Source organism: Mesoplodon bidens (assembly GCF_964165515.1).
Source record: "Mesoplodon bidens genome assembly, contig: HAP1_SCAFFOLD_1032, whole genome shotgun sequence".
Taxonomy (NCBI): domain Eukaryota; kingdom Metazoa; phylum Chordata; class Mammalia; order Artiodactyla; family Ziphiidae; genus Mesoplodon; species Mesoplodon bidens.
In genome coordinates this window covers 2,237-21,000 of record NW_027672390.1, presented here as the reverse complement: position 1 = coordinate 21,000, position 18,764 = coordinate 2,237, and the positions used below count along the sequence as shown (strand labels likewise).

Sequence of the window (18,764 nt, the reverse complement as noted above, 5' to 3'; positions counted from 1 at the left end):
TCTCGCTTGCAGAGCATGACGTCTACACCTGTAAGGCAGCCCCAGGACACCTTTTTTTCCAATATTACATTCAACCTTGCTTTCCCTCTGTGGAGGCCCTCTGAACTGCACTCAAAGAAGCCCTGAGCCTAAAATGCCTCCTGGCATCTCTTACCTGTCATCTCTCTATTGTGACGCCACGTACACTGTAGGTCCAATCTTACAGAAAATACAGAAAAACCGGTAAAATTATGAGACTTTTGGACGATTCAACGTCATCTAGGCCTGACTAAGTCATTAAGCGGGTAGTGCTATTCATGGCATGCAAGACACCCTCCGTCAAACGAAGAGTGATTACAGTGCTCACGGTGAGAGTGCCCATTGTTAAACTGCCCATGGTGACAGCACTCACGGTAATACTGCCAATAGTTATATTTCACTTAGTGGCCGTGCCCGTGGTGACTGTACACATGGTGATACTGCTCACGGTGATAGTGCCCATGATGACAGTGTCCATGGTGACATTTCTCACAGTGATATTGCCCATGATGATATTACACATGGTGTCCGTGCCCATTTTGACAGTGCCCATGGTGACAGTGCTCATGGTGGCAGTGCCCCCAGTGACAGTGTACATGGTGACACTGATGACAGTGACAGTGTCCATGGTGAAAGTTCTCACGGTGACAGTGCCACGGAGACAGTTAACTTGGTGAGATTTCTCACAGTGATAGTGCTGATTTTCACAATGCTCATAGTCACAATGCCTTTTGTGCCAGTTCCCATCGTGACATGCCACACTGTGAGAGTGCTCATGGTGACAGTGCCCATTGTGATATTACCCATGTTGAGAGTAATCATGATTAGAGTGCCCACGTGAAACGGCTCATGGTGGCAGTGCAAAATGGTGAGAGTGCCCATGGTCACATTGCTCATTGTGACGTTGCTCATGGTGATAGTCCTTACGGTGATGGTGTCCATGGTGACACTGCACACAGTGACATTGTTCATGGTGACAGTGCACTTGGTAATAGTGCCCATTGTGAAAGTGCCCATGGTGACAGTGCCCACAGTCACAATTCTCATGGTGTAGTGCTCATGGTGATAGTGTTCATGGTGACAATACTCAGGGTGCCAGTACTCATGGTGCCAGTGCTCATGGTGATAGTTCCCATGGTGACAGTCCCGATGTTCTCAATTCTCACTGTGATAGTGCCTACGGTGACAATACCCAGGGTGACACAGCTCATGTTAACAGTTCTCACGGGGAGAGTGCCTATGATGACAATCTTCATCATGACAGTGCCCATGGTGACACTACCACTGTGAGAATGCCAATGGTGACAGTAACTATGGTGATACTGCACAAAGTGATAGTGCCCATGGTGATAGTCCTCACGTTAATAGTTCCCATGTTGAAATTGCTCATGGTGAGAGTTCCCATGGTGAACGTGCTCATGATGACAGTGCCCATGTTGGTATTTCCCATGGTGACAGTGCTCACAGTGATACTGACCATGGAAAGAGTGCATATGGTGGCTGTGCCCTTGGTGACAATGCCCATGATGACAGTAATGATGGTGACAGTGCTCACGGTGTTAGTGCCCATGGTGACAGTGCACAAGGTTGTAGTGCACATGGTGGCAGTGAAAAATCATGACAGTTCCCATGGTGACAGTGCTCATGGTTACATTGCACACGGGAACAACCCATGCTGATATTCCTCACGGTTACAGTGCACAAGGTTTCAGTACCCATGGGTGACAGTGCCAACAGTGACACTGCCCATGATGACAGTGCCCATTGTGACAGTGCCCACGGTCACATTGCCTCTGGTGACAGTGCTCACAGTGATAGTGCCCATGGTTAAATGGCCCATGGTGACAGCGCTCATGGTAATTCTGCCCATAGTTATAGTGCACTTAGTGGCCAGGCCCATGGTGATAGTACACTTGGTGGCTGTTCCCATTGTGACAGTGCCCATGGTGACTGTGTCCATGGTGACAGTGCCCACAATGACAGTGCCCATGGTGACAGTGATGACAGTGAGAGTTCCCATGGTGACAGTTCTCACGGTGACAGTGCCATGTAGACAGTTAGCATGGGCAGATTTCTCACAGTGACAGTGATCATTGTCACAATGCTTATAGTGACAATGACCTTTGTGCCAGTTCCCATCAAGATATGCCGAACTGTGAGAGTGATCACGGTGACAGTGCCCATGATGATATTACCCATGGTGAGAGTAATCATGATTAAAGTGCCCATGGTGACATTGCTCATGGTGACATTGCTTACAGTGATAGTCCTTACGGTGATAGTGTGAATGGTGACACTGCAGACAGTGACAGTGTGCATGGTGACAGTGCTCTTGATAATAGTGCCCATAGTGAATGTGCCCATTGTGACAGTGATCAGAGTGAAAATGACCATTGTGCCAGTGCCCATTGAGACATGCTGCACGGTGACAGTTCTCACGTTGACAGTGCCCATGGTGATTTAACCCATGGTGACAGTACTCATGGTTAAAGTGCCCATGGTGATACTGCACATGGTGGCACAGCGAAATGGTGACAGAGCCCATGGTGACATTGCTCATGGTGACATTGCTTAAGGTGATAGTCCTTACGGTGATAGTGCACCTGGTGACAGTGCTCATGGTGATAGTGCCTTTGGTGAAAGTGCCCATGGTGACAGTGCCCATAGACACAATTCTCAAGGTGTAGTGTTCACGGTGACAGTGCCCATGGTAACAATACCCAGGGTGATAGTACTCAAGGTGACAGTGCTCATGGTGATAGTGTCCATGCTGACAGTGCCCATGTTCACAATTCTCACAGTGATAGTGCCCATGGTGACAATACCCAGGATGACAAAGCTCACGGTAACAGATCTCACAGTGACAGTGCCCATGGTGACATTGCCCATGCTGACAAAGCCCATGGTGATACTTCCCATTGTGACAGTGCCCATGATGAAAGTGCCCATGGTGACAGTGCCCAAGATCAGAGTGCCCATGCTGACATTGCTCATGGTGACAGTACTCATGGTGAAAATGCCTATGGCGGCAATTCTCATAGTGAGAGTTCTCATGGTGACAGTGCTAATGGTGGCAGTGCCCTAGGAGGCAGTGCTCGTGGTGACAGTGCTCTTGGTGACAGTGCTCATGGTGGCAGTTCTCATGGTGAGAGTACCGATGGTTGCAGTGCACATGATGATATTACCGATGGTGGCAGTGTGCATGGTGACTGTTCTCTCAGTGACAGTGCCTATGGTGACAATGCTGATCGTGACAGTGCCCATGGTGACACTGCCACGGTGACACTGCCATGGTGAAAGTGCTCACGGTGAAAGAGACCATGTTGACACTGCTTAATGTGATAGTGCCCATGGTAGCTGTCCTAACGTTGATAATGCCCATGGTGAAAATACCCAGGGTGACAGAGCTCATGTTAACAGTTCTAATGGTGACAGTGCCCATGGTGAGAGTACCTAGGGTGAAAATGCCCATGGTGAGAGTGCTCATAGTGACAGTGTCCATGGTGACAATACCCAGGGTGCCATGTCAATGGTGACAGTGCTGATGGTGACACTGCTCATGCTGGCAGTGCCATAAGTGACAGTGCTCATTGTGGCAGTGGTCAGGGTGACAGTGCTCATGGTGAGAGTGCGCATGATTACAGTGCTTATGGTGATAGATACGATGGTATAAGTGCCCACGGTGACAGTGCCCACACTGATAAATCCCATGGTGATACTTACCATTGTGACAGTGGCCACGGTGAAGTGCACATGGTGACAGTGCCCAAGATCACAGTGCCCATGGTGACAGTGCTAATGGTGACATTGTCCATAGTGACAGTGCCAAGTGTGACAAGACCCATGGTGACAGTGCTCACGTTGAGGGTGGCAATGGTGACAGTGCCGATGGTGATAGTGCCAATAGTGACAGTGCTCAAGGTGAAACTGCCCATGTAGACATTGCCCATTGTGATAGTCCTCTTGGTGAGAAATCCACGGTGTCAGTGCCAACGGTGACAGTCACCGTGCTGATAGTTCTCAGGGTGAAAGTGACCATGGTGACATTGCTCATGGTGACAGTGCTCATGGTGACTGTGCTCAAGGTTATAATCTCCATGTTGACAGTGCCCATGGTGACAGTTCTCACGGTGACAGTGCCTATGGTGATAATTCTCATAGTGAGAGTGCTCATGTTGACACTGCCCATGGTGACAGTAACCACGGTGACTGTTCTCACCGTGATACTGCCCATGGTGACAGACTGTATTGTGGCTGTGCCCATGGTGACACTGCTCAGGGTGATGGTGCTCACAGTGATAGTGATCATGGTGACAGTACCCATGGTGACAATACCCACGGTGACAGTAATCATGGTGAAAATGCCCAATGTTACAGTTCTCATAGTGACAGTTCTTATTGTGACAGTGCTCATGGTGGCAGTATCCAAGGTGGCAATGCTCGTGCTGACACTGCTCTTGGAGACAGTGCTCATGGTTGCATTGCCCACGGTAATGGTGCTCATGGTGATAGTGTGCTTGGTGACAGTACTCACGGTGATAGGTCCCTTGATGAAAGTGCCCATGCTGACAGTGCCCATAGCCACAATACTCAAATTGTAGTGCTCACGGTGACAGTGCCGAAGGTAACAATACCTAGAGTGATAGCACTCATGGTGACAGTGCTTATGGTGACAGTCCCCATGGTGACAGTGCCCATGTTCACAATTCTCACGGTGATAGTGCCCATGGTGACAATACCCAGGATGACAGAGCTCATGGTAACAGATCTCACGGTGGCAGTGCCCATGGTGACAGTGCCCATGCTGACAGTGCCCATGCTGACAAAACCCATGGTGATACTTCCCATTGTGACAGTGCCCACGATGACAGTGCCCATGGTGACAGTGCCCAAGTTCAGAGTAACCATGCTGACATTGCTCATGGTGACAGTACTCATGGTGTAAATGCCTATGGTGGCAATTCTCATAGTGAGGGTTCTCATGGTGACAGTGCTCATGGTGGCAGTGCCCTAGGAGGCTGTGCTCTTGGTGACAGTGCTCATAGTGGCAGTTCCCATGGTGAGAGTACCGATGGTGGCAGTGCGCATGGTGACTGTTCTCACAGTGACAGTGCCTATGGTGACAATGCTCATCGTGACAGTGCCATGGTGACACTTCCATGGTGTAAGTGCTCATGGTGACATAGACCATGGTGATACTGCTCAAGGTGATAGTGCCCATGGTGGCTGTCCTAACGATGATAATGCCCATGGTGAAAGTTTCCATGGTGACAGTTCCCATGGTGAAAGTGCTTCTGATTACATTGCCCATGTTTGGAGTTCCCATGGTGACAGTGCTCATGGTATCAGTGCCCTGGGTGGCAGTCCTCGGGGAGACAGTGCTCATTGTGGCAGTACCCATGGTGAGAGTACCGATGCTACCTGTGCACATGGTGACATTGCCCATGGTAACCATGCTCACAGTGATAGTGCCCATGGAGACAGTGCTCACGCTGATAGTGCTGATGGTGATAGTACAGTGCCCATGGTTAAGGTGTTCATTGTGACAGTGCTCACGGTAATTGTGAGCATAGGGATAGTGCACTTGGTGACTATGCCCATGTTGACAGTACACATGGTGATACTGCTCAAGGTGATAGTGCCCATTTGGACAGTGCACATGGTGTCACTTCCCATGGTGACAGTGCCTATGATGACAATGTTCATCATGACAGTACCCATGGTGACAGTGCCACGGTGACAGTGCCAATGGTCACAGTGACCATGGTGATACTGCACAAAGTGATAGTGCCCATGGTGAAAGTCCTCACGTTAATAGTGCCCATGGTGAAATTGCCCATGGTGAGAGTTCCCATGGTGAGAGTGCTCATGATGACCGTGCCCTTGTTGGTAGTTCCCATGGTGACAGTGCTCACAGTGATACTGACCATGAAAAGAGTGCATATGGTGGCTGTGACCTTGGTGACAATGCCCATGATGACAGTACTGATGGTGACGGTGCTCACGGTGATAGTGCCCATGGTGAGAGTGCACATGTGTGTAGTGCATATGGTGGCAGTGAAAAATGGTGACAGTTGCCATGGTGACAGTGCTCATGGTTTCAGTGCACATGGTAACAACACATGCTGACATTCCTCTCGGTTACAGTGCACAAGGTTGCAGTTCCTATGGTGACAGTGCCCACAGTGACACTGCCCATGATGACAGTGCCCACAGTGACATTGTCTATGGTGAGAGTACTCACAGTTATAGTGCCCATGGTTAAACTGCCCATGGTGACAGCGTCCATGGTAATAGTGCCCATAGTTATAGGGCACTTAGTGGCCATGCCCATGGTGACAGTACCCACGGTGATATGACTCACGGTGATAGTGGCCATGGTGACATGCCCATGGTGGCAGTGCCCACAATGACAGTGCTCATGGTGACAGTGATGACAGTGACAGTGCCCATGGTGACAGTTCTCACGTTGACAGTGCCATGGAGACAGTCAGCATGGTGAGATTTCTCACAGTGATAGTGCTCATTGTCACAATGCTCATAGTGACAATGCCTTTTGTACCAGTTCCCATCGAGACATGCTGCACTGTGACAGTTCTCATGGTGACAGTGCCCATGGTGATATTACACATGGTGAGAGTAATCATGATTAAAATGCCCATGGTGACACTGCTCATGGTGGAAGTGCGAAATGGTGACAGTGCCCATGGTGACATTGCTCATGGTGACATTGCTTATGGTGATAGTCCTTACGGTGATAGTGTGCATGGTGACACTGCACACAGTGACGGTGTTCATGGGTACAGTGCTCTCGGTAGTAGTACCCATTGTGAAAGAGCCCATGGTGACAGCACCCACAGTAATAATTCTCACAGTGTAGTGTTCATGGTGATAGTGTTCATGGTGACAATGCCCAGGGTGACAGTACTCATGGTGACAGTGCTCATGGTAATACTGCCCATGGTGACAGTCCCCATGTTCTCAATTCTCAGTGTGACAGTGCCCATGGTGACAATACCGAGGGTGACAGAGCTCATTTTAACAGTTCTCATGGAGACAGTGCCCATGGTGACAATATCCAGGGTGCCATGCCCATGGTGACAGTGCTGATTGTGACACTGCTTATGTTGGCAGTGCCATAAGTGACAGTGCTCATTGTGGCAGTGGTCATGGTGATGGTGCTCATGGTGACAGTGCACATGATTCCAGTGCTTATAGTGACAGATGCCATGGTGTAAGTTCCCACGGTGACAGTGCCCACACTGATAAATACCATGGTGATACTTCCCATTGTGACAGTGCCCACGGTGAAAGTGCACATGGTGATAGTGCCAAAGATCACAGTGCCCATGGTGACAGTGCTAATGGTGACAATGCCCATGGTGACAGCACCCAGTGTGACAAGGCCCATGGTGACAGTGCTCACGCTGACCATGCCCATGGTGACAGTGCTGATGGTGATAGTGCCAGGAGTGACAGTGTTTATGGTGAAACTGCCAATGTAGACATTGCCCATTGTGATAGTCCTCATGGTGACACACTACAGTGTCAGTGTCAATGGTGATAGTCACTGTGGTGATAGTTCTCAGGGTGAAAGTGACCATGGTGACATTGCTCATGGTGACAGTGCTCAAGGTGATAGTCTCCATGTTGACAGTGCCCATGGTGAGAGTTCTCACGGTGACAGTGCCTATGGTGATAATTCTCATAGTGAGAGTGCTCACGTTGACACTGCCCATGTTGACAGTGACCACGGTGACTGTTCTCACCATGATACTGCCCATGGTGACAGTCCGCATAATGGCTGTGCCCATGGTGACACTGCTCAGGGTGATGGTGCTCACAGTGATAATGCTCACGGTGACAGTGCCCAAGGTGACAATACCCACGGTGACAGTAATCAGGGTGAAAATGCCCATGGTGGCAGTTCTCATAGTGGCAGTTCTCATTGTGACAGTGCTCATAGTGGAAGTATCCAAGGTGGCAATGCTCGTGCTGACACTGCTCTTGGAGACAGTGCTCATTGCTGCAGTGCCCATGGTAATGGTGCTCATGGTGATAGTGCCGATTGTGACAGTGTCCATGGTGGTAGTGCACCTAGTGACAGTGCAAAATAGTGACAGTGCCAATGGTGACTGTTCTCATGGTGACATTGCTCATGGTGATAGTGCCCATGGTGACAGTGCCCCTGTTGACAGTGCACACTGTGAGTGTGTCCATGGTGGTCACGGTAATGGTGACAGTTCCCATGGTGACAGTACTAACGATGATAATACTCACGGAAGCAGTGTTCATGGTAATAGTATTCAGGGTAGCAGTGCCCACAGTGAGAGTGCCCATAGACATTGCCAAAAGTGACAGTGACCATGCAGACAGTGCACACTGTGAGAGTGTCCATGGTGGTCACAGCAGTTGTGACAGTTCCCATGGTGACAGTACTTACGATGATAGTGCTCACGGAAGCAGTGTTCATGGTAATAATGCTCATGGTGGCAGTGCCCACAGTGACAGTGCTCATGGACCGTGCCATAAGTGACAGTGCCCATGGTGACAGTTACCATGGTGAGAAGGCTCACGGTGATAGTGCCCATTGTGACACTGCTCAGAGTGACAATGCCTATTGTGCCAGTGCCCATTGAGAAATGCTGCATGGTGACAGTTCTCAAGGTGACAGTGCCCATGGTGATTTTACCCATGGTGAGAGTACTAATGGTTAAAGTGCCCATGGTGATACTGCACACGGTGGCAGTGGAAAATGGTGACAGAGCCAATGGTGACATTGCTCATGGTGATACTGCTTAAGGTGATAGACCTTATGGTGATAGTGCGCCTGGTGACAGTACTCATGATGATAGTGCCCTTGGTGAAAGTGCCCATGGTGACAGTGCCCATAGTCACAATTCTCAAGGTGTAGTGCTCACGGTGACAGTTCCCATGGGAACAATACCCAGGGTTATAGGACTCATGGTGACAGTGCTCATGCTGATAGTCTCCATGCTGACAGTGCCTATGCTAACAATTCTCATGGTGATAGTGCCCATGGTGACAATAGCCAGGGTGACAGAGTTCACGGTAACAGATCTCACGATGGCAGTGCCCATGGTGCCAGTGCCCATGCTAACAAAGCCCATGGTGATACTACCCATTGTGACAGTGCCCACAATGACAGTGCCAGAGTAGACAGTGCTCAAGATCAGAGTGCCCATGCTGACATTGCTCACGGTGACAGTACTCATGGTGAAAATGCGTATGGTGGCAGTTCTCATAGTGAGAGTTCTCATGGTGACAGTGCTCAGGGTCGCAGTGCCCTAGGAGGCAGTGCTCGTGGTGACAGTGCTCTTGGTGACAGTGCTCATGGTGGCAGTTCCCATGGTGAGAGTACCAATGGTGGCAGTGCACATTGTGAGATTACCGATGGTGGCAGTGCACATTGTGACTGTTCTCACGGTTACAGTGCCTATGGTGACAATGTTCATCGTGACTGTGCCCATGGTGACACTGCCACAGTTACACTGCCACAGTGTAAGTGCTTATGGTGACAGTGACCATGGTGATACTGCTCAAGTTCATAGTGTCCATGGTGGCTGTGCTAACGTTGATAATGCCCATGGTGAAAGTTCCCATGGTGACAGTTCCCATGGTGAAAGTGCTTCTGATTACAGTGCCCATATTCAGAGTTGCCCTGGTGACTGTGCTCTTGGTGGCACTGCCCTGGGTGGCAGTCCTTGTGGTGACAGTACTCATGGTGGCAGTTCCCATGGTGACAGTACCGATGGTAGCTGTGCACATGGTGACATTGCCCATGGTAACCGTGCTCACAGTGATAGTGCCCATGGTGACAGTGCTCACGGTGATAGTGCCGATGGTGATAGTTCTCACAGTGATAGTGCCAATGGTTATGGTGCCCATTGTGACAGTGCTCACAGTAATTGCGAGCATAGTGATAGTGCACTTGGTGACTGTACCCATGTTGACAGTACACATGGTGATACTGCTCAAGGTGATAGTGCCCATGTTGACAGTACGCATGGTTACACTTCCCACAGTGCCAGTGCCTATGATGACAATGTTCATCATGACATTGCCCATGGTGACACTGCCACGGTTACAGTGCCAATGTTGACAGTTACCATGGTGATACTGCACAAAGTGATAGTGCCCATGGTGACAGTCCTCACGTTAATAGTTTCCATGGTGAAATTGCCCATGGTGAGAGTTCCCATGGTAAAAGTGCTCATGATGACTGCCTATGTTGGTAGTTCCTATGGTGACAGTGCTCACAGCGATACTGATCATGGAAAGAGTGCATATGGTGGCTGTGCCCTTGGTGACAATGCCCATGATGACAGTACTGACGGTGACAGTGCTCACGGTGATACTGCCTGTGGTGACAGTGCCCATGGTTTTAGTGCAGAGGGTGGCAGTGAAAAATGGTGACAGTTGCCATGGTGACAGTGCTCATGGTTACAGTGCACACGGTACCAACCCATGCTGACATTCCTCATGGTTACAGGGCACAAGGTTGCGGTACACATGGTGACAGTGCCCAGAGTGACACTGGCCATGATGACAGTGCCCATGGTGACAGTGCCCAAGATCAGAGTGCCAATGCTGACATTGCTCATGGTGACTGTGCTCATGGTGAAAATGCTTATGGTGGCATTTCTCATAGTGAGAGTTCTCATGGTGACACTTCTCATGGTGACAGTGCTCATGGTGGCAGTGCCCTAAGAGGAAGTTCTCTTGGTGACAGTGCTCTTGGTGACAGTGCTCATGGTGGAAGTTACCGTGGTGAGAGTACCGATGGTGGCTGTGCACATGGTGAGATTACCGATGGTGGCAGTGCTCATGGTGATGGTGCTCATGGTGACATTGCACATGATTACAGTGCTTTTGTGATATATGCCATGGTATAAGTGCCCACGGTTACAGTGCCCACGCTGATAAATCACATGGTCATACTTCCCATTGTGACAGTGCCCACGGTGAAAGTGCACATGGTGACAGAGCCCAAGATCACCGTGTCAATGGTGACAGTGCTAGTGGTGACATTGCCCATGGTGACAGTGCCCAGTGTAACAAGGCCCATGGTGACAGTGCTCACGATGACCGTGTCCATGGTGACAGTGTCGATGGTGATAGTGCCAATAGTGACAGTGCTCATGGTGAAACTGCCCATGTACACATTGCCCATTGTGATCGTGCTCATGGTGAAATCCCCACGGTGTCATTGCCAATGGTGATAGTCACCGTGCTGATAGTTCTCAGGATGAAAGTGACCATGGTGACATTGCTCATGGTGACAGTGCTCAAGGTGATAGTCTCCATGTTGACAGTGCCCATGGTGACAGTTCTCACCATGAGAGTGCCTATGGTGATAATTCTCATAGGGAGAGTGCTCACATTGACATTGCCCACGGTGACAGTGACCACGGTGACTGTTCTCACCGTGATACTGCCCATGGTGACAGTCCACATTGTGGCTGTGCCCATGGTGACATTGCTCAGGATGATGGTGCTCACAGTGAGAGAGCTCATGGTGACAGTGCCGAAGGTGACAATACCCACGGTGACAGTAATCATGGTGAAAATGCCCATAGTGGCAGTTCTCAGAGTGACAGTTCTCATTGTGACAGTGCTCATGATGGCAGTATCCAAGGTGGCAATGCTCATGCTGACACTGCTCTTGGAGACAGTGCTCACGGTTTCAGTGCCCATGGTCATGGTGCTCATGGTGATAGTGCCAATGGTGAAAGTGCCCATGGTGGTAGTTCACCTGGTGGCAGTGCAAAATAATTAGAGTGCCAATGGTGACAGTTCTCATGGTGACATTGCTCATGGTGAGAGTGCCCACGGTGACAGTGCTCATGGTGACATTACCCATGGTGGCAGAGCCCCTGGTGACAGTGCACACCGTGAGATTGTCCATGGTGGTCACGGCAATGGTGACTGTTCCCATTGTGACATTGCTCATGGTGATAGTGCCCATGGTGACAGTTCCCACAGTGACAGTGCTCATGGTGTCATTGCCCATGGTGGCAGTGCCCCTGGTGACAGTGCACACCGTGAGAGTGTCCATGGTGGTCACGGCAATGGTGACATTTCCCTTGGTGACAGTACTTATGATGATAGTGCTCACGGAAGCAGTGTTCATGGCAATAATGCTCACGGTGGCAGTGCCCTCAGTGACAGTGCTCATGGACAGTGCCGAAAGTGACAGTGCCCATGTTGACAGTTACCATGGTGAGACAGCTCACGGTGATAGTGCCCATTGTGACAGTGCTCAGAGTGAGAATGCCCATTGTGCCAGTGCCCATTGAGACATGCTGCACAGTTACTCCTCACAGTGAAAGTGCCCATGGTGATTTTACCCATGGTGACAGTACTCATGGTTATAATGCCCATGGTGATACTGCACATGGTGGGAGTGAGAAATGGTGACAGAGCCCATGGTGACATTGCTCATGGTGACATTTCTTAAGGTGATAGTCCTCACGGTGATAGTGTGCCTGGTGACAGTGCTCATGTGATAGTTCCCTTGGTGAAAGTGTCCATGGTGAAAGTGCCCATAGTCACAATTCTCTATGTGTAGTGCTCACGGTGACAGTGCTCATGGTAACAATACCCAGGGTGATAGTACTCATGGTGAGAGTGCTCATGGTAATTTCCCCATGCTGACATTGCCCATGTTCACAATTCTCACGGTGTTAGTGCCGATGGTGATAATACACAGGGTGACTGAGCTCACAGTAACAGATCTCCCGGTGACAGTGCCCATGCTGACAAAGCCCATGGTGATAATTCCCATTGTGACACTGCCCACGATGACAGTGCCCATGTTGATAGTGCCCAAGATCAGAGTGCCCATGCTGACATTGCTCATGGTGACAGTACTCATGGTGAAAATCCTATGGTGGAAATTCTCATAGTGAGAGTTCTGATGGTGACAGTGCTCATGGTGGCAGTGCCCTAGGAGGCAGTGCTCATGGTGACACTGCTCTTGGTGACAGTGCTCATGGTGGCAGTTCCCATGGTGAGAGTCATGATGGTGGCAGTGCACATGGTGAGATTACCAATGGTGGCAGTGTGCCTGGTGACTGTTCCCATGGTGACAGTGCCTATGGTGACAATGCTTATCGTGACAGTGTCCATGGTGACACTGCCACAGTGTAAGTGCTCACGGTGACAGTGACCATGGCGATACTGCTCAAGGTGATAGTGCCCATGGTGGCTGTCCTAAGTTGATAATGCCCATGGTGAAACTTCCCATGGTGACAGTGCTCCTGATTACAGTGCCCATATTCGGAGCTCCCATGGTGACTGTGCTCATGGTGGCAGTGCCCTGGTTGGCAGTCTTCGTGGTGACAGTGCTCATGTTGGCAGTTCCCATGGTGAGAGTGCCGATGGTAGCTGTGCACATGGTGACATTGCACATGGTAACCGTGCTCACAGTGATAGTGCCCATGGTGACAGTGCTCACGGTGATAGTGCCGATGGTGATAGTTCTCACGGTGATAGTGCCTATGGTTAAGGTGCCCATTGTGACAGTGCTCAAGGTAATTGGGAACATTGTGATAGTGTACTTGGTGACCGTGCCCATGTTGACAGTACACATGGTGACACTGCTCAAGGTGATAGTGCCCATGTTGACAGTACGCATGGTGACACTTCTCATGCTGACAGTGCCTATGATGCAATGTTCATCATGACAGTGCTCATGGTGACACTGCCACGGTGACAGTGCCAATAGTGACAGTTACCATGGTGATACTGTACAAATTGATAGTGCCAATTGTGATAGTCCTCACATTAATAGTTCCCATGGTGAAATTGCCCATGGTGAGAGTTCCCATGGTAAAAGCGCTCATGATGACAGTGCCCATGTTGGTATTTCCCATGGTGACAGTGCTCACAGTGATACTGACCATGGAAAGAGTGCATATGGTGGCTGTGCCCTTGGTGACAATGCCCATGATGACAATAATGATGGTGACAGTGCTCTCGGTGATAGTGCCAACGGTGAGAGTGCCCATGGTTTTAGTGCATATGGTGGCATTGACAAATAGTGACAGTTCCCATGGTGACAGTGCTCATGGTTACAGTGCAGACGGTAACAACCCATGCTGACATTCCTCACGGTTACAGTGCACAAGATTGCAGAACTCAAGGTGACAGTGCCCACAGTGACACTGCCCATGATGACAGTGTCCATGGTGACAGTGCCCCCTGTGACATTGCCTCTGGTGACAGTGCTCACAGTAATAGTGCCCATAGTTATACTGCACTTAGTGGCCGGGCCCATGGTGACAGTACACATGGTGATACTGCTCACGGTGATAGTGCCCATGGTGACAGTGTCCATGGTGACAGTTCTCACGGTGAGAGTGCCTATGGTGATAATTCTCATAGTGAGAGTGCTCACGTTGACCCTGCCCATGTGACAGGGACAACAGTGACTGCTCTCACCATGATACTGCCCATGGTGACAGTCAGCATTTTCTCTGTGCCCATGGTGACACTACTCAGGGTGATGGTGCTCACAGTGATACTGCTCACGGTGACAGGGTCCAAGGTGATAATACCCACGGTGACAGTAATGATGGTGAAAATGCCCATGGTGGCAGTTCTCATAGTGACAGTACTCATTGTGACAGTGCTCATGGTGGCAGTATCCATGGTGGCAATGCTCGTGCAGACACTGCTCTTGGAGACAGTGCTCATGGTTGCAGTGCCCATGATAATGGTGCTCATGGTGATAGTGCCGATGGTAACAGTGCCCATAGTGGTAGTGCACCTGGTGGCAGTGCAAAATAGTGACAGTGCCAATGGTGACAGTTCTCATGGTGTCATTGCTCATGGTGATAGTGCCCATGGTGAGAGTGCCCACGGTGACCGTGCACACCATGAGAGTGTCCATGTTGGTCACAGCAAAGGTGACAGTTCCCATGGTGACAGTATTTATGATGATGATGCTCACGGAAGCAGTGTTCATGGTAATAATGCTCACGGTGGCAGTGCCCACAGTGACAGTGCCAATAGACAGTGCCGAAAATGGGAGCGCCCTTGGTGACAGTTACCATCGTGAGAGAGCTCATGGTGATAGTTCCCATTGTGACAGTGGTCAGAGTGACAATGCGCATTGAGACATGACTCACGGTGACAGTTCTCATGGTGACAGTGCACATGGTGATCATACACATGGTGAAAGTACACATGGTGATAATGCTCAACGTGATAGTGACCATGAGGATAGTGCCGATGGTGAGAGTCCTCACGCTGACAGTGCCCATGGTGATAGTTTCCATTCTGAAAGTGCTCATGATGACAGTTCCAATGTTGGTAGTTCCCATGGTGACAGTGCTCATGGTGAAAGTGATAATGGTAACATTTCACATGGTGGCCGTGCCCTTGGTGACATTTCCCATGATGACAGTACTCATGGTGACAGTGCTAACGGTGATAGTGCCCATGGTGGTAGTGCACACAGTGAGAAACCATGCTTAGAGAACTCATGGTGACAATGCTCATGGTTGCAATACCCATGGTGACAGTGATCACACTGACAGTGCCCATGGTGACAGAGGTCACAGTGAAAGTGCTCACGGTAATACTGCTCAGGGTGACAATGCCCATGGTGAAAATACCCATGGTGACACTATTCATCATCAAAGGGCCCATGGTGGCAATTCTCATAGTGACAGTTCTCATGGTGACAGTGCTCATGGTGACAATGCAAATGGTGACAATACCCATGGAGACAGTACTCATGGTGAAAATACACATTGCAGCAGTTTCATAGTGAGCGTTCTCAACGTGACAGTGCTCAAAATAGTAGCGCCCATGGTGGCAGTGCTCGTTGTGACAGTGCTCTTGGATACAGAACAAATGGTGACAATACCCATGGTGAGAATACTCTTAGTGAAAATACACATAGCGGCAGTTCTTGTAGTGAGGGTTCTCATCATGACACTGCTCATAATAGTAGTGCCCAAGGTCGCAGGGCTCGTGGTGACACTGCTCTTGGTGACATTGCTCACAGTGATACTTCTCATGGTGACAGTGCCCATGGAGATATTACTCATGGTGAGAGTACTCAATGATAAAGTGCCCATGGTGATAGTGCACATGGTGGCAGTGCAAAATGGTGATAATACCCATGGTGACCATGCTCATGGTGACATTGCCTAAGGTGATATTCCTTGCGGTGATATTGAGCATGGTGAGAGTGCAAATGGTGACAATACTCACGGTGACAGTACTCATGGTGAAAATACCCATGGTGGCAGTTCTCAGAGCAACCGTTCTCATGGTGACAGTACTCATAAAGCAGTGCCCAACGGGGCAGTGTTCGTGGAGACAGTGCTCATGGTGACAGTGCTCACAGTGATAGTGCCCATGGTGACATTGCCCATGGTGGAAGTTCCCACGGTGCCAGTGCCCACAGAGACTGTGCCCATGCTGACATTTCTCATGGTGATAGTGCCCATGGTGACAGTTCACATGTTGATACTGCCAATGGTGATAGTGCTCATGGTGACAGTGCTCATGGTTACAGTACCCATGGTGACAGTGCACAAGATGACAGTGCCCATGGTGGCAATTCCCATGGTGACAGTTCCCACAGTGGCATTGCCTATGGTGACACTTCTCACGGTGACATTGCCCATGGTGACAGGGCTCATGGTGACAGACCGCACTGTGCCAGTGCCCATGGTGAGAGTGCTCACAGTGAAAGTGGTCATGGTAATGCTGCTTATGGTAACAGTGCCCAAGGTGAACATACCCATGGTGACAGTACTCATCGAGAAAGTGCCCAAGGTGGAAATACTTATAGTGACAGTTCTCATGGTGACAGTGCTCATGGTGGAATTTACCATGGTGAGAGTCTCGATGGGGCAGTGCACATGGTGACAGTGCCCATGGTACACATGCTCACGGTGATAGGACCCATGGTGACAGTTATCATGCCTGTTGTGCACATGCTGATAATGCTGCCGGTGATAGTGCCCATGGTTAAGGTGGCCATGGTGACAGTGCTCACAGGAATAGTGAGCATAGTGATAGTGTACTTGGTGACCGTGCCCATGGTGGCAGTGCCCATGGTGACAGTACACATGGTGATACTGCTCAATGTGATAGTGCCCCTGTTGACAGTGTGCATGGTGACAGTTCTCACGGTGACTGTGCCTATGGTGACAATGCTCATGGTGACAGTTCTCACGTTGATAGTGCCCATGGTGAAAATGCCCATGGTGACAGTTCACATGGTGAAAGTGCTCATGATGACAGTGCCCATGTTGGTAGTTCCATTGGTGACAGTGCTCACAGTGATAGTGACCATGGTAAGATTGCAGATGTTGGCCGTGACATTGGTGACATTGCCCATGATGACTGTACTCATGGTGACAGCGCACATGATGATAGTGTCCATGGTGACAGTGCACATGGTTGTAGTGCACATGGTGGCAATGAAAAATTGTGACAGAGCCCATGGTGACAGTGCTCATGGTGACAGAGCACACGGTGACAACCCATGCTGACATTGCTCACAGTGAGTTTGCGCATGTTTGCATTACCCATGGTGACAGTGCTCACAGTTAGCATGCCCATGGTAATCGTGCGCACCATGAGAGTGTCCATGGTGACAGTGATCACAGTGATAGTGCCGATGGTGATAGTGCTCACGGTGATAATGCCCATGGTTAAGGTGCCCATGGTGACAGTGCTCACAGTAATAGTGAGCAACGTGATAGTGCCCTTGTTGACTGTGCCCAAGCTGAGAGTACACATGGTAATAATTCTCAAGTTGGTAGTGCCTATGGTGACAGTGCCCATGGACACCACCCTCAAGGTGATAGTGCTCACGGTGACTGGGCCCATGAGGACAGTGCAAACCGTGACATTGCCTATCGTGACAGTGCTCACAGTGAAAAAGCCCATGCTGAGAGTGACCACGGTGACAGTTCTAATGCTGATAGTGCCCATAGTGACAATACCCATGGTGGGAGTACTCATGGTGATAATGCTCAACGTGATAGTGCCCATGGCGACAGATCCGATGGTGAGAGTCCTCATGCTGATAGTGCCCATGGTGAGAGTTTACATTCTGAAAGTGCTCATGATGACAGTGCTTATGTTGGTAGTTCCCATGGTGACAGTGCTCACGGTGACACTGACCATGGTAAACGTTCACACGGTGGCCGTGCCCTTGGTGACAGTGCCCATGATGACACTACTCATGGTGAAAGTGCTCACAGTGATAGTGCCCATGGTCAGAGTGCACAAGGTGGTAGTGCAGATGGTGAGAACCCATGCTGAGAGTACTCATGGTGACAATGCTCATGGTTGCAGTACCCATGGTGACAGGGATCACAGTGACAGTGCGGATGGTGGCACTGCCCATGGTGACAGTGCTCATGTTGAGAATGCCCATGATGACAGTGCCCATGGTGACAGTTCCCACGGTGACATTTCCTATGGTGACAGTGCTCACGCTGACACTGCCCATGGAGACAGTGCCCATGATGACAGTGGCCATGTTGACATTGCTCATGGTGAAATTGCCCATGGTGACAATTCTCACGGTGACAGTACCCTTGGAGAGAGCACCCAAGTTGACAGTGCCCATGGTGACGTGCTCATGTTGACAGTGCTCACAGTGAAAGTGCCCATGGTGACATTGCCCATGGTGGCAGTGCCCATGGTGCCAGTGCACACAGTGACGGTGCCCATGCTGACAGTTCTTT

At 50.1% G+C, this 18,764-nt stretch overlaps 1 protein-coding gene across 2 annotated transcripts; it reads left to right on the top strand.

The window, feature by feature from the left end:
- Positions 1-7,515: 7,515 nt before the first annotated feature.
- LOC308610249 (uncharacterized protein) lies at positions 7,516-12,514 on the top strand. Of its 2 annotated transcripts, none has more exons than XM_081259456.1 (2): positions 7,516-8,200; positions 12,016-12,514. In XM_081259456.1, exons 1-2 carry the CDS (start codon positions 7,576-7,578, stop codon positions 12,336-12,338), a joined length of 948 nt encoding a protein of 315 aa, XP_081115582.1. In that variant the 5' UTR covers positions 7,516-7,575; the 3' UTR covers positions 12,339-12,514. The 2 variants fall into 2 exon arrangements, with proteins under 2 accessions (XP_081115582.1, XP_081115583.1); XM_081259457.1 differs by lacking the exon at positions 12,016-12,514 and adding an exon at positions 9,840-10,155 and having other exon boundaries at positions 7,516-8,194.
- Positions 12,515-18,764: the final 6,250 nt, after the last annotated feature.

Coding starts and splice junctions, on each gene's coding strand:
- LOC308610249 (XM_081259456.1), top strand. CDS start 7,576: ATGGTGATAGTCACTGTGGTGATAGTTCTCAGGGTGAAAGTGACCATG. Junction 8,201..12,015: donor TGATAGTGCCCATGGTGACA/GTGCCCCTGTTG, acceptor CCATGGTGACAG/TTCCCACAGTGACAGTGCTC.